Here is a 25288-nt window from a genome sequence, read left to right as displayed (position 1 = left end):
TTTGAGACAGTACTACACTGTAAGTGTGTAGTAGTTTGATTTGAGACAGTACTACACTGTAAGTGTGTAGTAGTTTGATTTGAGAAAGTACTACACTGTAAGTGTGTAGTAGTTTGATTTGAGACAGTACTACACTGTAAGTGTGTAGTAGTTTGATTTGAGACAGTACTACACTGTAAGTGTGTAGTAGTTTGATTTGAGAAAGTACTACACTGTAAGTGTGTAGTAGTTTGATTTGAGACAGTACTACACTGTAAGTGTGTAGTAGTTTGATTTGAGAAAGTACTACACTGTAAGTGTGTAGTAGTTTGATTTGAGACAGTACTACACTGTAAGTATCACATTCTTCTCATCAGCTTCATAAGCGATTCATCATCTAATCAGGAAATCTTGTTTCTAGACAAACATTCTTGTTCCGATCAGCCGATGCTTCACGATGATCTACAGACACTTCAGTTGCACTTATTATTACTACGACTGTCAGCAGCGACTGATCCTTGTCACACATTCCAGAGTCACGTTCAACCTCAAATCACACCTCCTGTGATTTTAACAGAACACTTCCTTGCCAAGTCGTGTGTTTGTGTTTTCCAGGCATCGAGCAAATCTTAATCGTCTTCATGCCCATGAAGTCTTTAGAGGCGTTTAAAAAAAATCTTCTCATCAATCATAACAAATATGTTATTGTACTTCTCTGTGAACATAGTTTGTGTGTCAATGAGTGTAGTTTCCTTTCCTTGTAATTCAATCCACGAAATATATGTTCAATAAACCACAAAGATGCTTGAATAATTAAGCAAATAAATTAAATTATAACATTTTTCAATATAATAATGCAATAAATAAAAAACAATTCTTTAAGTAAAACATTTTTTTTAGCAAATAAAAGTTTATTCAATCAAAAATAGAAACTTAAATCCCCAAAATATTTTATTCAAAAAATAGGTTCCTACGATGGAAAAAAGAACCAACATTTAAAAAGATATTAATAAATAAAATATAAAATAAATTTAAAATATATATATATATATATATATATAAAAGGTTGCTCCAATCAAAATATAGAAAAAACAAAAACCTTTTGATTGGATAATATTTTTAATAATTGCAATGTTTTCTTAATGTCGTAATCTTTTGCATATCAATAATGTTTTTTAGTTTGTTTTTCAAAGTGTTTGAAAACATTTCTCTTTCATTCTGACTGAACGATGAAGAAACGGATCTAAGTTTCCACTCGTCCTGAAGCAAAAACCTCCTGGACTCACCGTCTGTGGAGACCGGCCGGCGGAGGAGACCACCACGGTGTTGCAGATGGTCAGCGCCAGGAAGAAGTCGGTGATGCAGCTCAGCTCCAGGCTGGACGGAGCGTCGGGACCGACGACGTCCTGAGACCCGAGGAAACTCATTTTCCTCAGCAGCTCCGGGTCTGGAATCACATCCATGGCCTGAAACACACGACGGCTGAGATGAATAAATCAATACTGCAGTTTCCTTCAGCTGAGAAAAATCTCTGAACGCAGGAAAATGATGTCACAACACGATCTGGATCTTATAATCCATGCGTTTGTGTCGTTTAAACTATTGTAACAGTTTACTTTGTTTCTAAACCAGAAGGATGTGTTTCGCCTGCAGTTCATACTAAACTCTGCAGCCAGAATTCTGAGCCGCTCTAGTAGAAGAACTCACATTTCTCCTTCAAACTCTTCACTGGCTGCTCTAGTAGAAGAACTCACATTTCTCCTTCAAACTCTTCACTGGCTGCTCTAGTAGAAGAACTCACATTTCTCCTTCAAACTCTTCACTGGCTGCCAGTTTCTTTCAGGATCATTTTAAAATTCTGGTTCTTACTTTCAGATCTATTCATGGTCAGACCTTCCATCAGTGATCTGATCCAGACTTACACCCCAGCTCGGGCTCTGAGGTCTGTGGATCAGAATCTACTGATGGTTCCTGAACTTCAGGACCAGAGGAGAGAAATCCTTCCAGACTGTTGCTCCTAAGCTTTGGAACCATCTCTGTGTTTGATGATCTACTGACTCCTTCAAGAAACATCTGTGTTTGATGATCTACTGACTCCTTCAAGAAACATCTGTGTTTGATGATCTACTGACTCCTTCAAGAAACATCTGTGTTTGATGATCTACTGACTCCTTCAAGAAACATCTGTGTTTGATGATCTACTGACTCCTTCAAGAAACATCTGTGTTTGATGATCTACTGACTCCTTCAAGAAACATGTGTGTTTGATGATCTACTGACTCCTTCAAGAAACATCTGTGTTTGATGATCTACTGACTCCTTCAAGAAACATGTGTGTTTGATGATCTACTGACTCCTTCAAGAAACATCTCTGTGTTTGATGATCTACTGACTCCTTCAAGAAACATCTGTGTTTGATGATCTACTGACTCCTTCAAGAAACATCTGTGTTTGATGATCTACTGACTCCTTCAAGAAACATCTGTGTTTGATGATCTACTGACTCCTTCAAGAAACATCTGTGTTTGATGATCTACTGACTCCTTCAAGAAACATCTGTGTTTGATGATCTACTGACTCCACACATTAGAGATTTTGTCTTGTTTTCTTTAATCAATTAAATGTGAATTATTTGTATACTATAAAGGTTGAATTAAATAATTTAAAAAATGAATTATTTTCCAAATGAATATATCAAACCTTCAGCCAATCACGCGACGCACGGACGATCACGTGACGACGTGGAAGCAAATCAAGTAGAATAACTTTTATACCAACATTTTCTATATTGAATTTAAAGAACTACGAATGGAAAATACTGAATTTAGAAAATGTATTTTTAATTATTGAACTTTACTAACTAAGTTAAAACGAATATAATACTGGATAAAAAATGGATTTAATTATTTTAAAAGTAAATATTGCTAAAAAAAAAAGAAAAAAGAAAAGAAGTTTAATTTAAGAAAGGAAATGTTCAAAGTGTCAAAGGTGTGTGTGAAAGGTCAGTGGCACCATAGAGAAGTTTTGATTGGATGATGGCAGAACAGGTGGAAGATAGAAGGAGAAGGAGAAGGAGAAGGAGAAGGAGAAGGAGAAAGAGAAGGAGAAAGAGAAGGAGAAGGAGAAAGAGAAGGAGAAAGAGAGACCATGTGGCTGCTGACGTCCGTCTGCTGAGGGTGTCCTGGCTGCTCCTCGTCCGGTGGATCTTCTGTGAGGACCTGCATAGATCCTGAACTGTGACTGCAGCGCAGCGACGCGCAGCTGGTGGTGCGACGGCTGCAGCTAGACCTCAGCGTGCCGGTCTTCCTCTCCTCCTCCTCCTCCTCGTAGACGTCCAACCTGCGAGCTGAAGACGGAGCGGTCAGTCCGGTCAGTCCGGTCGGGGACGGACACTCCGGTGCCGACGGAAACGCTACCGTTGTCCCGGTGCTGGTACTCCACCCCGAAGACGCTGCAGCGCCGGAACACCATCTTGTTCTCCGTCAGGGTCCCCGTCTTGTCCGAGAACAAGTACTGGATCTGACCCAGGTCCTCCGTGATGTTGAGCGCCCGGCACTGGATCCTGGAGTCCAGCTGCTGGTTGTAGAGCTGCAGGTCGTTCTCGATGAAGTAGATCTGGCCCAGTTTCACGACCTCGATGGACACGTAGAGGGAGATGGGGATCAGCACCTGAGGATTTCAGGAGGAAGTGATGTCAGAGAAAAGTAACCTCCGTCCCCGTGATGAGATTTAGTTTCATTCTTAAGGTGCATGAAAGTGCAGCTTCGTAGTTTTACTAGTAATACGGCTTTTTAAATCTTGACACATCAGATAGTTTAGGGTCAGTAAGTACATGTATAATTAACACATTCAATACATTTACGTTTCATTTCAAGACACGAGGTACACTGTCGAGTAGTAAATCTAAAGATTTGAAGTGAGCCTTATAGTCCAAGAAATACGGTCATTGAGATGCTAAAGTATTTCAGTTGAAAACACATTTAGTCAAAGTTTATTCAGTCGTATTTTCTCATTCAAAGCAGCAGAAAAGGCTAATACATTTCAACATTGTACTGCAAAAAAGCTTATAAAAGCCTAGAATACAAGCTACAGTATGTAATGTATACAAACATTTACACAAATATACATAAATATTTTCATTTGTTTCAACTTTTCAACCATTACTTAAATTACAGTAAACGCACAAAAGGATTATTTGAACATAACAAACAAAGTACTTTGATTTAAGTTCGAGATCCACAGCAGAAGTTTTTTTCAATTAAATGTAAATCTTTTTGGTGAGACAAATATACGACCAGGGGTCAAATCCATTAATCTTCTCATTCCTCAAACTCCTTCCTGACGAGTGAGGACTGTCACGATACTCAGAAGTTGAGGAATGAAGAACAAGAGTGACTGGCATTGGTATCAAAGTTGTAATGAATGGCGGCTAAAACCAGGAAACGTTGAGCTTTGTTTGTTTATACTAGATGTGAAAATTTCGAAAAACTACACGGTCGTCTTTGTTCAATGTAGTTTTATAGATAACATACCTATTTGTTGCATAACAGGTTTTTTTTTTTATACAAGATTTTGAGCCTGATGTGGACGATCAATGTCTCAACTTATATCAACTCATATCTACTCTCCCACTCGTGCACACTGTTTTTTTGTGTTTTTTTGATAGGAAAGTCCTGAGCTAAAATATATATTTTTAATTTACTTAACCACATATAATGTCATTATCTCACCAACTGCATGTTTATTCACCGCTGGAGTGGGCGAGGAATGTGGTTCAGGTCTCTGAAGGAGTAAATGCCCCCCCGACCGAGACGATTATAACTTTGTCAAGTTTGTGTATTTGGTCGAAATCTTTGGAGTGAGAAAATTAACGGCTTGTGAAACTGTAACCAAAATATAACAGCGAACTAACAGAGTTTACATGTCTTTGTGAAACACTGAGCTGTGTTTTTACTTACTTCAAGTCTGGACTCTAAACCAGATCTGATTTCTGTTCTTTCTTTAGTTAAGTTAAAGCAGTATTTCATCTCCCTCACAGTTTAATATTGTGCTTTAATTTGCTTTATTTACATTATTAAACTGATTCAACCCACATCTCATTTTCTTCGTTAATTTAGATCATGTTAAAATACATTTTCAAGATTTTTTTTTCCTTCGTCCAACAACACGAGTCTGGTACAGTGTTGCTCAAACGGGTCAATAGATAACCTGAACCACATAAGCTAGTTCTCCGTTTAGCTTCCTGGAACATCTGCTCTCCACTTCACCTGCAGCACGATGATCATGGTCCAAAAGACGTAGAAACCAGCCAGGGCGGGAGGCGTGTTCTGGTCCACCAGGAAGACCGGATTCTTAAACTGCATCAGCCAGAGTGCATGACCTGAGACACAACAAGATCTCTAGGTGAGGCTGGAATGATACTCGTTTCTTTTGTTGACTTTTTCATTTGTTTTCAAAACAAAATATGTACAAACACAACAGATTTAAAACTTTTTAAAGTTATTGTATCCTCTCGTCCTCAGTCACCGCCGGGTTCATTTTCTACTCACCTTCATGTCGACTAATTTGGGATTATCTTCAGAGTAATCTGTTCTTTTTTAGAGTTATAAACAAAAATGTTTGTTCATTTTAATGTAGCAACTGGAGCTCAGTTGTCTTCGTCTTCATCTTCGTCCAAAAAGACTCTTAAAATCATCCAAATACCTCCTCGTCTATAACGTCCCTCTTGTGTTGAAGTCTCGACATGAGGAAATGTTCCAAAAAAAGTTAAATAAGTCTATATTTTAAGATTGAAGCAGTTTAAATAATAACAATAGCAATATAAACAGAAAGTACTAGGGGTAAATATCGCATGCGCTTCCAGAGCTCATCCAGTCCAATGTCTACACTAGAAGCTAGAAGAACTATTTTTGTTTTTTATCAAGAAGGCTCTGTCTCTCCTGCAGTTCATACAAAACTCTGCAGCCAGAATTCTGAGCCGCTCTAGTAGAAGAACTCACATTTCTCCTTCAAACTCTTCACTGGCTGCCAGTTTCTTTCAGGATCATTTTAAAATTCTGGTTCTTACTTTCAGATCTATTCATGGTCAGACCTTCCATCAGTGATCTGATCCAGACTTACACCCCAGCTCGGGCTCTGAGGTCTGTGGATCAGAATCTACTGATGGTTCCTGAACTTCAGGACCAGAGGAGAGAAATCCTTCCAGACTGTTGCTCCTAAGCTTTGGAACCATCTCTGTGTTTGATGATCTACTGACTCCTTCAAGAAACATCTGTGTTTGATGATCTACTGACTCCTTCAAGAAACATCTGTGTTTGATGATCTACTGACTCCTTCAAGAAACATCTGTGTTTGATGATCTACTGACTCCTTCAAGAAACATCTGTGTTTGATGATCTACTGACTCCTTCAAGAAACATCTGTGTTTGATGATCTACTGACTCCTTCAAGAAACATGTGTGTTTGATGATCTACTGACTCCTTCAAGAAACATCTGTGTTTGATGATCTACTGACTCCTTCAAGAAACATCTGTGTTTGATGATCTACTGACTCCTTCAAGAAACATCTGTGTTTGATGATCTACTGACTCCTTCAAGAAACATCTGTGTTTGATGATCTACTGACTCCTTCAAGAAACATCTGTGTTTGATGATCTACTGACTCCTTCAAGAAACATCTTAAGACTTTCTTATTTGTGCTCTCTGACCCTGGTCTAGAAAGGCACTTTACAAATAACCTTTACTCGCTTACTTACTAAAAACCTCTGCAACAAACAATCTTAAAATACACTGTTTTTTTTCCAGAAAAATTCCTCTCGTCGAGGCTTCAATACAAGAGGGACGTTACAGACAAGAGAGGATATAATGGAGGCAGAGGATATAGTGACTGCTGCCATCTACAGACAGGAGGGTGAATTGCAACACAAAAATGAACAAACCCTGTAAATAATTGCATGTTTTCAACTATATTTTCCATCTATTTTAAACACACACTTTAAAAGTATAAACCATTAAAAAACATGATTAAAATAGAAATAGAGAGGGAGGGGCTTCAAATCATGTTACAATCGATACAGTGCTGACTACGGTATAATACAGGGGGGGTCAACCTGGTCCTTAAAGAGCTGCAGTGGCTGCAGGTTTTTGTTCCACCCCTGATATAGTATATAGAAGAAAAGGAAGTCATGATACATCAGTGTACAGATATTTTCTTACACCACAAGTTCACAGGCCTGATGCAAGATTTATCTTGAAATAATGACCTGAAGCTGGTTCCTCTTTCAACTTCCTTAAAAATCTGTTCTCTTTGATTTTGTTTCTAGTTTCCACTTTCATTATTGACTAAAAACTCCAAAGTTGCTGAGTCCGTTAGATTTAGTGAAATTAAATATATTGACCTGAACTTTTTGGGTCATGTGTGTCAAACCCAAGTCCTGCGATTGGAAACATTAAAATCAATACATATTAATGTTTATGACGATGGAGTGACATTTGCTGGTGTTTAAGATCATCTTGATGATTATGAAGAGTATTCCAAAAACAAACAGAAAAAAAGGGAATTTGATGAAAGTGAGACGCTTTAGCGAAAACACACACGCATGATAGATTTAGCATCAGGTGCGGGAGAAAGATGGTAAACATTGAAACTAGTTTAGCCTGTGTCTAAGACCATGGTTGATATTTCGACCTCTTGTGTGATCGAGTTTGACTCAAATAAATGAAAGAATCATCAACGATCTTAAAGAACGTGGGCTTCGTGCTGGAACGATCGACGTTAGAGTGAAGAGAACTTCTTCATGTTCTTTATCTTTAGACTTAGATTGTATCATCTTGTTCTTTCTCTTTATTTCTCTTTGTTCTTGTTCCCATTTTATTTTTATTTTTATGAATAATTGCTGTATTGCTGTGTCTAATTGAAAAGAAAAACAATTTCCCAAAGGAGACCTCCTGAGGGATCAATAAAGTTCTACCTAACCTTCAGCAGGACCATCCAAACACAGACCAGTTTCACCTGCGTCAACAGTTACACTCTTAAACCAAGAGTGTCAAACTCACTCACACAAGGGCCTTGAAATGTTTAAGCGGATGTTGTTGCGGCAAAATTAAACAAACATTTAACCAAACCGTCTTCAAAAGCAAGTATGAGCTCGACTGCTATCTTGCCTTCATTTTCCCTTTCGCCAGTTTCTTCCTCTCATCCTCAGTTGTAATCTGTTTAAATCTCTATCACTTATCTTAACCACTGTCTTGGTTTACTCACGCTTCTTATACAATGTGTTCCAATAAAAATGTCAAACCGTTTGTGAGAGAAGATCGTGTTTCTTAAAGCCATCAAGCGTGTTGGTGTGATTAATATCAACCCCTTAAAGACGATGGTTGATGAAAGTGAGTGTAAATGGATCGAATCTCCGTGGAAACTCACCGAAGGAACAGATCAGACACATGACGACCAGCAGCAGAACACACCAGAGGACGTCGACGTTCAGACGCCGCTCCAGTCGACTGCGCTTGTATCTCGGGCCGCTGTTGTTCATCATGGCTTTGGTCTCGTGACCTGAGGGATTCAGAGGAAGTTTGTGGACGATGTGGATTCAGATCAATACGGACTTTAACCATGGGGGTGAAAAACCAGACGTGATGGTGACGACTAAAACAGTAATAAGTTCAAAACATGGTCATGATGAGAAGTTACTGCATCTTGAAGAGAAGAACATTCACTACATGTCAGGAGAGTTGAGTTTTCACATGAGTTGACCTTCAACAGTCGAGACTTTGGCAACATATTTCATGTGGAATATATCATTCGGATGAAAATAAAAAGCCTCACCAGCGTAGACCACCAAGCCCACCACGGTCTTGGTGTTGCGGAGTGTGCAGCTCCTCAGCAGAAGATTGTTGATGTGAAGACCAACACAGGCTCCATTTGGATTCTCCCTGGAGAAGCAAACACACAAGGATACAGTCGACGTCGACACGACGGTGATCGCACTCCGAGTACAGAAGCGTCTCATTCTATCTCATTCTACCAGTGTCTTGGGTCAAGGAGCTGAACTGGTGTCAGTAACAAAGTGCTTTAATGTTTGATTCCGTCCTGACGTTTCCTCCTCATCCATGTCATGTCTTCGTTCTTCGAGTCCTGATCCAAACATGCTTGAAAACACAACAACACTCACATGTAACCCGAGAATCTGCCGAGGTTGTTGTTGGGATTTTCACACACGACGTGGCTTCCAAACTTCTCTGGATCGAACTCTTCGCCCTGGAATGACGAGGAGAATTTATCAAAGCAAATGGAGAAAAGGTGGTACAAGTATCATCAAGTTTCTCCGGGAGGAAATAAATCATTAAAATCAAGATGTAGATACATTACATTTTCTTTTAAATCACATCAAACTCTTTAGTGTTGTTTGAATTCTGTGTGTAATATCGTTGACATCTATCATCTCCCTTATATTATCTTAAACACTGACTTGATAAATCATAACTTCATAAAGAAAATTAAACTTCTTTGATTTGAGTAAACGACTTCCGACGAGCCACAATAAATATTTTGAGTTTGACACCTGGATCTTCTTTTCTTTCCATCTTTGTCACGTATAAAAGTACGTAAATAAAAATCAATAAGTATGAGGATTAACGTTAATCAAAATGAGATTAAATTAGATTAGATGGACTTTACAAATCCTCTGAACATTCGGGAAATTGGGTTTCATTAAACAAGAACGAGAACAAAGTGCAAAGAGATGAAAAATTGCAAATATAAAGAACAAATGCAAAGAGATAACGAAGAATATAGATCAAAGGCAATAACAAAAAGAAAAGGATACAAAGATGAACACAGACTACATCATACCGTCCCTCTATTCCTGGCCTTAAGTCTAATATCACGAGGAATGAATGAGTCCTTCAGTGACTCAAAATCAAGTTGATAGTTGATCTTTTTTAATAATGATTATGAATATGGTTTCAAAAAGGTCTGTTTTAATTGGACTTCTTGGTTTAAAATGGCCTTTTACCGTTTTGTGTGCAAGTTCAGTTAAATTTCTGCTTAGTTAGAGCAGAGTGAAGCTCTGATAGGAGAACAGAGAGAGACAGTGTCTGTGGTAGAAATAAACAATTGGCACAAGTTTGAAAAAAACAAATGTCAACAAATGTCTTTTGTTTACTTGAAAAGCAGATTCTGCATTTTTTATTTGCTTCCTTGACTCCACTTTTTTTTTGAGGGGGGGGGAAACTCATTCACCCTCTGAAACACATCTGGAAACTCACAAAATGTACACTTTTAACTATAGCTGCACAATATTGGAAATATGTGCAATATTCAATTTCGGTCTTGAATTGCGATATCGATATAAATGCAATATTTTTTTCTTCTCCCCTAAAAATGTAGCCGCGCGCAGATGCGAGTACGGTAGGGGAGGTTTATAGAAGGAAAACAATGATATTTCCATTTCGTTTATTTCAACGCTTTCGTGTCGACATGATGGTAGAAAAACATCACTTCTAACGCTCAGTCTCGCGGGACTTGCATTGGTTTCCCGCGAAACAGAGCGACATCAGAGAGGAGCCGCCGGCCCGTCGTGATATCAAATCAATAATAAATCCACCTCCTTGTACACGCACACATAACACTTTATAAATGACGCTAACAACTTAGCTCGTTAGCATACGGTGAAGACGCACACATAACACTTTATAAAAGATGCTAACAACTTAACTCGTTAGCATACGGTGAAGACGCACACATAACACTTTATAAATGACGCTAACAACTTAGCTCGTTAGCATACGGTGAAGACGCACACATAACACTTTATAAATGACGCTAACAACTTAGCTCGTTAGCATACAGTGAAGACGCACACATAACACTTTATAAATGATGCTAACAACTTAGCTCGTTAGCATACGGTGAAGACGCACACATAACACTTTATAAATGATGCTAACAACTTAGCTCGTTAGCATACGGTGAAGACGCACACATATCACTTTATAAATGACGCTAACAACTTAGCTCGTTAGCATACGGTGAAGACGGACAGGTTTGTTTGGAAGTTCACGATCTTATAAGAAAACAACTGAGACGAGATGAAAAGTTCTTACGATATGTTGCTTTAACAAAGGAGGTTGAAAGAGACGAGTGACTGGATCACTAGTGTTTGACTAGATCATAAGTTAGTATTACTACCGTGGATATACTGAGCTAAGTCAGCGAGCCAGCAAGACGCGTCGCCATAGCAACCGAGCCTAGCGAGCTGCGCCGCACAGTTCACAGACAGACGGAGACGTAAACAACAACGAGACATAGAAGTACAAATTGACAACTTTACAGAACGTGACACTGATTGGTCGAAGTGCGGATTTAAGAAATTCTTGATTTATACATTTTTTAAATTATCACCGGTTTCCCATTTGCATATCGCGTGGTAATATCGCAGTATGGATATTTTTTCGATATATCGTGCAGCCTTACTTTTAACTTGATCGTCTAAAGCGGTCCTTACACCTCGGTCTCCGACGATTGGTTAAAGACGACCTTCTTCTTCTTCTTCAGTCTGCAGTGACACTTTGAACGTGTCGTTTCAAGAGCGGAGCCACCATTGAATTCCAGCTCACATCGTTTTAAAGATCATCTACCCTACCTTGAAGTGTTGATGTTCTGTGCGTTCTGGTTTTACCTGCATGTGCAGCTCGGAGACCACCTGCCTCTGCTTCAGGTTGGTCTCTCCGTCCAGGTTGGCGGTCTCGGTGTAGCAGACGCCGCCCGGGTCGGAGGAGAAGAGCAGCAGGAGGTCCGCGGGGATGATCTCGTTGCAGGAGAGACGGACCAAGTCTCCCACTTGAACGTCCTTCCAACGTCTCTGGACATAGTCCCTCCGCTCTCTGGTGCAGGAGGAGAAATATTCACTTTAGTTCCATAAAAAATGAAAAAATAGTTAAGTTTTTGACGTTGATGAAGTAAAAGGAACCATTAGAGTCTTTTTCTGACTTTCTATGATACTTTTCTTTCCCACTGCAGATTTAATGTTGTTAAAAACCCTTTGATCACCAGAGAAATCATCTAATATCTCATATAATGATTTGTTTTATTGTAAAGACGCTTCATCAGCGTATCTGCAAATAAATACAGAAGTGGACTTTAACGACACGTCATCTTTATGAACTCTGTAGCAAAATTAAATAAATAAAACGGAAACTAATCCATATGAATCTTACAAATGTGCGACATAAAAGGTTTTATTTCTGTCGTAAGGAAAACTTGAATCCAAATAGTTGCCAACAGAGAAGTTTGTGTAGTGATGACAGTGTAAATTAAAATGAATTAAATCAATATAAATGACATTAAATGAGAGGAATAAAAATGTAATTCATTTAAGTGTGAATATATAAAAATGGATAAAAATACATTAACGATCCAGACAGTAGACGAGTAGAACGAGTACTAACACATCACATGACCTACAGCAGAAGAAAACGACTCGAGAAACCGTTTGAAGCCTTTGAAGCTTAATCACATCATCATATCATAATATTGACCTTTGAAAAACACGGGAAGAAAAAAACGGTCCTCAATTTCATTCCATATTTCAAAGCTTAAAAAAGGTAATTTAACATTTGTTCCGACTTCAATCAAACGTACAGATAAGTTTACAATATCATAATGAAAGGGATTTATATTTTTGTCAATCTATATATATATATATAGATATATATATATCTATATATAGATATATTTGGTTTCAGTCTTTCCTCATCATGTTTTTCACACGAGACATGTTGGTTGAAATCTATACATTTTATAAAACACCTGTATACTTTCAAATGTTTTGTAAACAGAGGCAGAGGACGACTTTACTCCTACACTCGTGCTAAACAAAGGTTAGAAGGCGTGTTCGACTCAAATGTTCAAATGCTTCTTCTTTTCCGCACCTTTAAATAAGTAGAAGGTTGACACGGATCACGTGATTAAACTAGTTTACCGTCCAACAATGGAGCCGTTCACTGGCTTTAGCAGTGAGAAGGAGAGACGAGCGGAGGACGAGAAGCGTGGAGACTATAGAATGCTGAGGATTTCTACAGAACACGAAACACATGACACACATGATGTGCACGTGACACACATGATGTGCACGTGACATACATGATGTGCACGTGACACACATGATGTGCACGTGACATACATGATGTGCACGTGACACACATGATGTGCACGTGACATACATGATGTGCACGTGACATACATGATGTGCACATGACACACATGATGTGCATGTGACATACATGATGTGCACGTGACACGCATGATGTGCATGTGACATACATGATGTGCACGTGACACGCATGATGTGCACGTGACACACATGATGTGCACGTGACACGCATGATGTGCACGTGACACACATGATGTGCACGTGACACACATGATGTGCACGTGACATACATGATGTGCACGTGACATACATGATGTGCACGTGACACGCATGATGTGCATGTGACATACATGATGTGCACGTGACACGCATGATGTGCACATGACATACATGATGTGCACGTGACATACATGATGTGCACGTGACATACATGATGTGCACATGACACACATGATGTGCACGTGACACACATGATGTGCACGTGACATACATGATGTGCACGTGACATACATGATGTGCACGTGACACACATGATGTGCACATGACACACATGATGTGCACGTGACACACATGATGTGCACATGACACACATGATGTGCACGTGACATACATGAAGTGCACGTGACACACATGATGTGCACAGGACACACATGATGTGCACATGACACACATGATGTGCACGTGACATACATGATGTGCACATGACACACATGATGTGCACGTGACATACATGATGTGCACGTGACACACATGATGTGCACGTGACATACATGATGTGCACGTGACACACATGATGTGCACGTGACACACATGAGAATCAAAGGACATACGGTGGATGAAGTTAACATGATTTTACAGTAGAAAAGTATTAAAAAGGCAGAAATAATAAGAAATGTTCTCTCTGATTCTTTTCAATTTCAAAAAAATCTTGATCAGTTGAAAATTGTTTGATTATAGTTGAAAATTGTTTGATTATAGTTGAAAATTGTTTGATTATAGTTGAAAATTGTTTGATTATAGTTGAAAATGGTTTGATTATAGTTGAAAATTGTTTGATTATAGTTGAAAATTGTTTGATTATAGTTGAAAATTGTTTGATTATAGTTGAAAATTGTTTGATTATAGTTGAAAATGGTTTGATTATAGTTGAAAATTGTTTGATTATAGTTGAAAATTGTTTGATTATAGTTGAAAATTGTTTGATTATAGTTGAAAATGGTTTGATTATAGTTGAAAATGGTTTGATTATAGTTGAAAATTGTTTGATTATAGTTGAAAACTGTTTGATTATAGTTGAAAATTGTTTGATTATAGTTGAAAACTGTTTGATTATAGTTGAAAATTGTTTGATTATAGTTGAAAATTGTTTGATTATAGTTGAAAATGGTTTGATTATAGTTGAAAATTGTTTGTTTACAGTTGAAAATTGTTTGATTATAGTTGAAAATTGTTTGATTATAGTTGAAAATGGTTTGATTATAGTTGAAAATTGTTTGATTATAGTTGAAAATTGTTTGTTTACAGTTGAAAATTGTTTTACAGTTGAAAATTGTTTGATTATAGTTGAAAATGGTTTGATTATAGTTGAAAATTGTTTGTTTACAGTTGAAAATTGTTTGATTATAGTTGAAAATTGTTTGTTTACAGTTGAAAATTGTTTGATTATAGTTGAAAATGGTTCGATTATAGTTGAAAATTCTTTGTTTACAGTTGAAAATTGTTTGTTTACAGTTGAAAATTGTTTGATTATAGTTGAAAATTGTTTGATTATAGTTGAAAATTGTTTGTTTACAGTTGAAAATTGTTTGATTATAGTTGAAAATTGTTTGTTTACAGTTGAAAATTGTTTGATTATAGTTGAAAATGGTTCGATTATAGTTGAAAATTCTTTGTTTACAGTTGAAAATTGTTTGATTATAGTTGAAAATTCTTTGTTTACAGTTGAAAATTGTTTGATTATAGTTAAAATTCTTTGTTTACAGTTGAAAATTCTTTGATTATAGTTGAAAATTCTTTGTTTACAGTTGAAAATTCTTTGATTATAGTTGAAAATTCTTTGTTTACAGTTGAAAATTGTTTGATTATAGTTGAAAATTGTTTGTTTAGAGTTGAAAATGGTTCGATTCTAGTTGAAAATTGTTTGTTTACAGTTGAAAATTGTTTGATTATAGTTGAAAATGGTTTGATTCTAGTTGAAAATTGTTTGTTTACAGTTGAAAATTGTTTGATTATAGTTGAAAATTGTTTGATTATAGTTGAAAATTGTTTGATTATAGTTGAAAATTGTTTGTTTACAGTTGAAAATGGTTTGATTATAGTTGAAAATTGTTTGATTATAGTTGAAAATTGTTTGATTATAGTTGAAAATTGTTTGATTATAGTTGAAAATTGTTTGATTATAGTTGAAAATGGTTTGATTATAGTTGAAAATTGTTTGATTATAGTTGAAAATTGTTTGATTATAGTTGAAAATTGTTTGATTATAGTTGAAAATGGTTTGATTATAGTTGAAAATGGTTTGATTATAGTTGAAAATTGTTTGATTATAGTTGAAAACTGTTTGATTATAGTTGAAAATTGTTTGATTATAGTTGAAAACTGTTTGATTATAGTTGAAAATTGTTTGATTATAGTTGAAAATTGTTTGATTATAGTTGAAAATGGTTTGATTATAGTTGAAAATTGTTTGTTTACAGTTGAAAATTGTTTGATTATAGTTGAAAATTGTTTGATTATAGTTGAAAATGGTTTGATTATAGTTGAAAATTGTTTGATTATAGTTGAAAATTGTTTGTTTACAGTTGAAAATTGTTTTACAGTTGAAAATTGTTTGATTATAGTTGAAAATGGTTTGATTATAGTTGAAAATTGTTTGTTTACAGTTGAAAATTGTTTGATTATAGTTGAAAATTGTTTGTTTACAGTTGAAAATTGTTTGATTATAGTTGAAAATGGTTCGATTATAGTTGAAAATTCTTTGTTTACAGTTGAAAATTGTTTGTTTACAGTTGAAAATTGTTTGATTATAGTTGAAAATTGTTTGATTATAGTTGAAAATTGTTTGTTTACAGTTGAAAATTGTTTGATTATAGTTGAAAATTGTTTGTTTACAGTTGAAAATTGTTTGATTATAGTTGAAAATGGTTCGATTATAGTTGAAAATTCTTTGTTTACAGTTGAAAATTGTTTGATTATAGTTGAAAATTCTTTGTTTACAGTTGAAAATTGTTTGATTATAGTTAAAATTCTTTGTTTACAGTTGAAAATTCTTTGATTATAGTTGAAAATTCTTTGTTTACAGTTGAAAATTCTTTGATTATAGTTGAAAATTCTTTGTTTACAGTTGAAAATTGTTTGATTATAGTTGAAAATTGTTTGTTTAGAGTTGAAAATGGTTCGATTCTAGTTGAAAATTGTTTGTTTACAGTTGAAAATTGTTTGATTATAGTTGAAAATGGTTTGATTCTAGTTGAAAATTGTTTGTTTACAGTTGAAAATTGTTTGATTATAGTTGAAAATTGTTTGATTATAGTTGAAAATTGTTTGATTATAGTTGAAAATTGTTTGTTTACAGTTGAAAATGGTTTGATTATAGTTGAAAATTGTTTGATTATAGTTGAAAATTGTTTGATTATAGTTGAAAATTGTTTGATTATAGTTGAAAATTGTTTGTTTACAGTTGAAAATTGTTTGATTATAGTTGAAAATTGTTTGATTATAATTGAAAATTGTTTGATTATAGTTGAAAATTGTTTGTTTACAGTTGAAAATTGTTTGATTATAGTTGAAAATTGTTTGATTATAATTGAAAATTGTTTGATTATAGTTGAAAATTGTTTGTTTACAGTTGAAAATTGTTTGATTATAGTTGAAAATTGTTTGATTATAGTTGAAAATTGTTTGATTATAGTTGAAAATTGTTTGATTATAGTTGAAAATTGTTTGTTTACAGTTGAAAATGGTTTGATTATAGTTGAAAATTGTTTGATTATAGTTGAAAATTGTTTGATTATAGTTGAAAATTGTTTGATTATAATTGAAAATTGTTTGTTTACAGTGGAAAATTGTTTGATTACAGTTGAAAATTGTTTGATTATAGTTGAAAATTGTTTGATTATAATTGAAAATTGTTTGATTATAGGTGAAAATTGTTTGTTTACAGTTGAAAATTGTTTGTTTACAGTTGAAAATGGTTTGATTATAGTTGAAAATTGTTTGATTATAGTTGAAAATTGTTTGATTATAGTTGAAAATTGTTTGATTATAATTGAAAATTGTTTGATTATAGTTGAAAATTGTTTGTTTACAGTTGAAAATTGTTTGATTACAGTTGAAAATTGTTTGATTATAGTTGAAAATTGTTTGATTATAATTGAAAATTGTTTGATTATAGTTGAAAATTGTTTGTTTACAGTTGAAAATTGTTTGATTATAGTTGAAAATTGTTTGATTATAGTTGAAAATTGTTTGTTTACAGTTGAAAATTGTTTGTTTACAGTTGAAAATGGTTTGATTATAGTTGAAAATTGTTTGATTATAGTTGAAAATTGTTTGATTATAGTTGAAAATTGTTTGATTATAATTGAAAATTGTTTGATTATAGTTGAAAATTGTTTGTTTACAGTTGAAAATGGTTTGATTATAGTTGAAAATTGTTTGTTTACAGTTGAAAATGGTTTGATTATAGTTGAAAATTGTTTGATTATAGTTGACAATTGTTTGTTTACAGTTGAAAATTGTTTGTTTACAGTTGAAAATTGTTTGATTATAGTTGAAAATTGTTTGATTATAGTTGAAAATTGTTTGTTTACAGTTGAAAATTGTTTGATTATAGTCGAAAATTGTTTGTTTAGAGTTGAAAATTGTTTGATTATAGTTGAAAATTGTTTGATTATAGTTGAAAATTGTTTGTTTACAGTTGAAAATTGTTTGATTATAGTTGAAAATTGTTTGTTTACAGTTGAAAATTGTTTGATTATAGTTGACAATTGTTTGATTATAGTTGAAAATGGTTTGTTTACAGTTGAAAATTGTTTGATTATAGTTGAAAATTGTTTGATTATAGTTGACAATTGTTTGATTATAGTTGACAATTGTTTGTTTACAGTTGAAAATTGTTTGATTATAGTTGAAAATTGTTTGATTATAGTTGAAAATTGTTTGTTTACAGTTGAAAATTGTTTGATTATAGTTGAAAATTGTTTGTTTACAGTTGAAAATGGTTCGATTATAGTTGAAAATTCTTTGTTTACAGTTGAAAATTGTTTGATTATAGTTGAAAATGGTTCGATTATAGTTGAAAATTGTTTGTTTACAGTTGAAAATTGTTTGATTATAGTTGAAAATGGTTTGATTCTAGTTGAAAATTGTTGGTTTACAGTTGAAAATTGTTTGATTATAGTTGAAAATGGTTTGATTCTAGTTGAAAATTGTTTGATTATAGTTGAAAATTGTTTGATTATAGTTGAAAATTGTTTGTTTACAGTTGAAAATAGTTCGATTATAGTTGAAAATGGTTCGATTATAGTTGAAAATGGTTCGATTTCAGTTGAAAATTGTTTGTTTACAGTTGAAAATTGTTTGATTATAGTTGAAAATTGTTTGTTTGCAGTTGAAAATTGTTTGATTATAGTTGAAAATGGTTTGATTATAGTTGAAAATTGTTTGTTTACAGTTGAAAATTGTTTGATTATAGTTGAAAATGGTTTGATTATAGTTGAAAATTGTTTGATTATAGTTGAAAATTGTTTGATTATAGTTGAAAATTGTTTGTTTACAGTTGAAAATTGTTTGATTATAGTTGAAAATGGTTTGATTATAGTTGAAAATGGTTTGATTATAGTTGAAAATCGTTTGATTATAGTTGAAAATAGTTCGATTATAGTTGAAAATGGTTCGATTTCAGTTGAAAATTGTTTGATTTCAGTTGAAAATTGTTTGATTTCAGTGGAAAATTGCTTGTTTATAGTTGAAAATTGTTTGTTTACAGTTGAAAATTGCTTGTTTATAGTTGAAAATGGTTCGATTATAGTTGAAAATTGTTTGTTTACAGTTGAAAATAGTTCGATTAAAGTTGAAAATGGTTTGATTATAGTTGAAAATTCTTTGTTTACAGTTGAAAATGGTTAGATTTCAGTTGAAAATTGTTTGATTTCAGTTGAAAATTGTTTGATTTCAGTGGAAAATTGCTTGTTTATAGTTGAAAATTGTTTGATTCTAGTTGAAAATTGTTTGATTATAGTTGACAATTGTTTTATTATAGTTAGATTTATCCTTTGGTCGACTATAGTTAAAAATGTTTGATTGTAGCTGGAAATCCTATAATTGTTCTGTTATAAAATGTTTAAAATGTGAAGCTTGCAATGGTATTAAAACCTTTGTTTTTAAATCTACTGAAACTGATGTAAAGGAAAGATGAGATTAAAAATCAATAAATGCACCTTCACTCACGTCGACAACGTTGGTTGAACGCAGTTTTCTGCTGAACAACACAAACACAAATGCGATTGTCTCGCACGCAAACACAGGAAGAATAAGAACAAACACAAAAAGCAGCTGCAGACATTTGGACGTGTAAATGCTCCACAATGTGGTCTTTAGTCTGGTTTGTTCAGTGGTTCATTATTAACACGTCCAACAACAACAAACACCACAAGGGCGTTTCTCTCCAGGAATGAATCATTGCGGCTCATAAACGACGATAATGACGTGACGTGACATCTCTTAGCAACCACACGCTTTCACCTGGTGGATAGTAATGATAACTGATCAATTAAGAGGTCAATATTACCTCTTGTGGCGCATGATTGACTTATGTTAATACAAAACATGCAAGAAATTATTTTATATTTCAAAATAAAACCACATGACAAAACGGATAAACTTTTTGAAGCAAGTTAAACACTAGGTTCAGATATGGATGTATTTTCCATTAACAAAAGTGTAAAATTAATGTTTTTTTATGAGACGGATGGATAAAAATAACAAAAAACATAGCCGTGATAACCAGACTGCGTTTTTTGATACGTATGGAAATGGGGGAAAAAATAAAAATAAAAATAATTTCGACAATGTAGAAAATAACAATGCATGCATCAAGTCGCCAAAAGAACAAGATGGATAAAAGATAAAGGATAAAAAATATATATATTTTCCTTGCATTGAGCCAACACAACTGTTGTTCTTTAAGTTTGTTTTTTTTTAATAAAATCATTGAAAATGAGCTCCTTGGCAGAGGTTTGCTTCGTCTCAGGACCCGAGCGTGATGTCATATGGAAGGTTATTGAGTTCAGAAGCGAACCCCGATTTTTTGGCGTAAGAAAATATTCGATACAAAACACCCTTTTAATATTCAACACATCCAGACATTTCTTTTAAGGATTTATTTTTTTTATTTTTTATTTACAGTTAACAAATATTCAAATCTTTATTCATTGCAATAAACGTCCAGTGATGACTAAGGACGAGAGGATACAGTGAGTCCAGCAGCTTTTAAAGATGATGTTTGGACATATTTTGGTTTGAAAATAAATGAAAGCAGTTACGACTTCATCAAGAGTCATGTGGTCTGTAAATACTACAACACCAGAGTCAAGTACTGGACAATACTACACATATGTTCTTGTTACTACACTATCACAACACCAGAGTCAAGTACTGGACAATACTACACATATGTTCTTGTTACTACACTATCACAACACCAGAGTCAAGTACTGGACAATACTACACATATGTTCTTGCTACTACACTATCACAACACCAGAGTCAAGTACTCGACAATATTACACATATATACTTGTTACTACACTATCACAACACCAGAGTCAAGTACTCGACAATACTACACATATATCCTTGTTACTACACTATCACAACACCAGAGTCAAGTACTCGACAATACTACACATATATACTTGTTACTACACTATCACAACACCAGAGTCAAGTACTGGACAATACTACACATATATACTTGTTACTACACTATCACAACACCAGAGTCAAGTACTGGACAATACTACACATATATACTTGTTACTACACTATCACAACACCAGAGTCAAGTACTGGACAATACTACAAATACATACTTGTTACTACACTATCACAACACCAGAGTCAATTACTGGACAATACTACACATATATACTTGTTACTACACTATCACAACACCAGAGTCAAGTACTCGACAATACTACACATATATACTTGTTACTACACTATCACAACACCAGAGTCAAGTTCTGGACAATACTACACATATATACTTGTTACTACACTATCACAACACCAGAGTCAAGTACTGGACAATACTACACATATATACTTGTTACTACACTATCACAACACCAGAGTCAAGTACTGGACAATACTACAAATATATACTTGTTACTACACTATCACAACACCAGAGTCAAGTACTGGACAATACTACAAATATATACTTGTTACTACACTATCACAACACCAGAGTCAAGTACTGGACAATACTACAAATATATACTTGTTACTACACTATCACTATATATTGTATTGTTAAACCTGTATCGTGATACGAAGTACCGCAAGGATGTGTCTCGCCTGCAGTTCATACAAAACTCTGCAGCCAGAATTCTGAGCTGCTCTAGTAGAAGAACTCACATTTCTCCTTCAAACTCTTCACTGGCTGCCAGTTTCTTTCAGGATCATTTTAAAATTCTGGTTCTTACTTTCAGATCTATTCATGGTCAGACCTTCCATCACAATTTTGTGTAAATGTTATTTTACGATGTCAGTAGATTTAAATAATAAAAACAAAGATATTTTTATGATCCAAGTAAGAGACAGGAAATATGTTGCTAATCCATAACGCTGACCAATAAAAAAGCAGCCCAGACTAGTATCTCATACGGTTATGAGTAAAGGTTCATTTTGTGTATACGTCTGTAAGTACTGCGGAAGGTAATCGAGTGATAAAACACTGGCACACCTGCTGTAAACAGGGCATGGCTGCCCGTTAATGCGACTGTCCGACCTGAACCTTCGGTAGTCCTCCCAGATGTCCTTGAGGGCAGTGAACGACAGCACCAGGAGGATGGGAGCCAAGGCCACCTTGGGCTGGAAGGCTTCTACAACGGGGACGAAGTTGAGGGCGGCCAGGAAGATAAAGTAGACGTTGGCGACGCGATGCAGCTGCTCAAACAGATTCTTGGGGATGAAGGAGAGCAAGGAGTACTTTCGGGTTCGGATCCTGTTGTCGGCGTACGACCCGACCCGGTGAGCCAGGTCCTCATTCTGGCAGGAAAACGGCGCCACTATCCTCTCCTTCTGCTCCCTGGGTTGGTAGAGGTCACGCCATCGCTCGAACCTTGACGACAGCGGGAAACTCGTCGTCTCCATTAGCTGCCGTGTTCATGTGGAATGACGGGGGAGAAGGTCGGGCACAAGGGAGTGTCAGGAAGGTCTGTGTGAAAAATCCCTGGACACTCCTTCTCCCTGTACAGCAGGTCAAGGTTTACCTTTTACAAGCAGCTCCGATACAGACACTCCTGACGACCCGATCAGGGAACATTAAAGGTCCGGCTACCTCTCACCACCATCAGTCATCACCAGCAGCACAATTAGATGAAGTTAGATTGCATCAGCAAATGTTGAAGTAGTACAGTTCAACTAGATAAACAGTTCAGTAGAAATATGGGACCGCCATGGCAGTATTTGCAACTAAAAGGAGCTGCTGATTTATTAATAAATGGGTTGACGGGCGGTTACTTCTGGAGTTAATCAGGTGATAAGATATGTATCACCATATATAACAAGGACATATGTGTAGTATTGTCCAGTACTTGACTCTGGTGTTGTGATAGTGTAGTAACAAGTATATAAATGTAGTATTGTCCAGTACTTGACTCTGGTGTTGTGATAGTGTAGTAACAAGTATATATGTGTAGTATTGTCCAGTACTTAACTCTGGTGTTGTGATAGTGTAGTAACAAGTATATATTTGTAGTATTGTCCAGTACTTTATTCTGGTGTTGTGATAGTGTAGTAACAAGTATATATGTGTAGTATCGTCTAGTAATTGACTCTGGTGTTGTGATAGTGTAGTAACAAGTATATATGTGTAGTATCGTCTAGTAATTGACTCTGGTGTTGTGATAGTGGAGTAACAAGCATATATGTATAGTAAGTAAGTAGAGACCAGGGTCACAAAGCGCTTAAACAATCAAAACAATACTCAAAAAAGTACATACTTTAAAGATCAAGATAATACTGAGAACAACACAGGAGTTCGAGAAATTCAAGGAAAAGCCTGAACAAATAGAAACGTCTTAAGATGTTTCTTAAAGGAGTCAGTAGATCATCAAGCGCAAAGAGAGAGAAGATCGTTCCAAAGCTTAGGAGCAACAGCCTGAAAAGATTTCTCTCCTCTGGTCCTGAGCCGTGTGCGTGGAACCATCAGTAGATTCTGATCCACAGACCTCAGAGCCCGAGCTGGGGTGTAAGGCTGGATCAGATCAGTGATGTAAGGAGGAGCCTGACCATGAATAGATCTGAAAGTAAGAACCAGAATTTTAAAGTTGATCCTGAAAGAAACTGGAAGCCAGTGAAGAGTTTTAAGGACCGGAGAAATGCGAGTTCTTCTACTTGAGCGGGTCAGAATTCTGGCTGCAGAGTTCTGAATCAACTGCAGACGAGACAGATCCTTCTTGTTAAGACATGAAAACAAACTGTTACAATAGTCCAGACGAGAAGAAACAAACGCATGGATTACAAGCTCCAGATCATGTTCCGACAACATTTTCCTAAGTTTAGAGATTTTTCTCAGTTGAAGGAAACAGTTTCTGGTCAGTTTTCTATAGTGTCGAACAAGAGACATGTCTTTATCAAATACAACACCCAGGTTTCTCAGGCTCAGTTTGACAGACTGACCTAAGTCACCCAAGTACTGACTCAACCCTGGAATCTTATCATCAGGAGCAATCACCAGTGTTTCAGTTTTGTCCACATTTAGCTGTAAAGTGTTTTCACTCATTGTTTGATTTCTAGCAAACAATTGACTAAGTTCAGCCTCTGGGGCTCAGTTGGGTCAAAAGAGCAGTAGAGCTGGATGTCATCAGCAAAAATGTGATAAGAAACATCTGGAAATCTCTGAATGATTTTACCGAGGGGAATCAAGTACAGCAAAAACAATAAAGGACCCAGAACAGAACCTTGAGGGACTCCACACAACAGATCTGCCGATTCAGACCTCATTTGATTGGCAGATACACTAAAACTGCGCCCAGAAAGGTAAGATGAGAACCATTCTAACACAGACCCAGACAGTCTTCATCCCTCAGTCTTCTCAGCAGGATCTGGTGATCAACTGTGTCAAAGGCTGAGGACAGATCCAAGAGAACCAGAACAGTGAATTTACCAGAGTCAGCCGACATCATGATGTCACTGGACACTTTCAATAAAGCTGTCTCCGTAGAGTGATGTTTACGGAAGCCAGACTGAAACTTCTCATGGATGTCGCTCTGATCCAGGACCAAAGACAGCTGCTCAGACACCACCTTCTCCAAGATCTTGGACAAGAAAGGGAGCTTAGAAATAGGCCTGAAATTACTGAGGTCAGTTGGGTCTAAGCCTGGTTTTTTGAGCAGAGGCTCCACAATGGCATGTTTAAATGCATTGGGAAAAACCCCTGTGGAAAGGGAGAGGTTCACCATATTGGTAACCCAGGGACCAATTACATCAAATACTTTGATAAAAAGCCTACAAGGAAGGACGTCATCTGAGCAAGAGGAGGGTTTCATCTTGTTCACTAGTGCCGAAATATCACCCAAAGATACAGCAGTGAAGGAAGACCAAGAGGAGGAGATGGGCTCAGAGACAGTAGGGGTTCCAAACAAAGGGGGAGAGATTTTCTCTTTGATCAATTTAATTTTGTCAATGAATAATCTCAACAATGCATTGCTGTCAGCTTCACAGAAGACAGGCGTGATTTGAGGAGCAGGAGACACGAGAGAATTAATCGTGTCAAACAAAACTTTGGGGTTTTTCCTATTTGCTGCTACCAGTTTTCTGATGTAATCAGATCTAGCAGTTTCTACCATCTCATTGTAAGAAGTCATCAGATCCCTGAGGTGAAGTCTATGCACCTCAAGTTTAGTGGACTTCCAGAGACGCT

General features: G+C 35.6%; 1 protein-coding gene across 2 annotated transcripts in view; it reads right to left on the bottom strand.

Annotated features, from left to right (window-relative positions):
• Positions 1 to 25288, bottom strand: part of atp10d (ATPase phospholipid transporting 10D) — a 46886-nt gene that overhangs the window by 17567 nt on the left and 4031 nt on the right. Inside the window, exons 3-10 of one of the 2 annotated variants that reach the window (XM_087793082.1) lie at positions 11662 to 11866; positions 9154 to 9239; positions 8808 to 8914; positions 8403 to 8534; positions 5247 to 5359; positions 3396 to 3648; positions 3126 to 3325; positions 1266 to 1445 (exon numbers count right to left, since the gene is read on the bottom strand). In XM_087793082.1, the coding sequence (XP_087649208.1) occupies positions 1266 to 1445; positions 3126 to 3325; positions 3396 to 3648; positions 5247 to 5359; positions 8403 to 8534; positions 8808 to 8914; positions 9154 to 9239; positions 11662 to 11866 (1276 nt within the window). The remainder of the gene's footprint in view (positions 1 to 1265; positions 1446 to 3125; positions 3326 to 3395; positions 3649 to 5246; positions 5360 to 8402; positions 8535 to 8807; positions 8915 to 9153; positions 9240 to 11661; positions 11867 to 25288) is intronic. The other variant, XM_087793083.1, reaches the window with a different exon arrangement.

Source organism: Callionymus lyra, chromosome 6 (assembly GCF_982586985.1).
Source record: "Callionymus lyra chromosome 6, fCalLyr1.hap1.1, whole genome shotgun sequence".
Classification (NCBI taxonomy): Eukaryota; Metazoa; Chordata; class Actinopteri; order Syngnathiformes; family Callionymidae; genus Callionymus; species Callionymus lyra.
The sequence above is the reverse complement of the archived record's forward strand: the minus strand, read 5'-3'. Positions and strand labels throughout refer to the sequence as shown.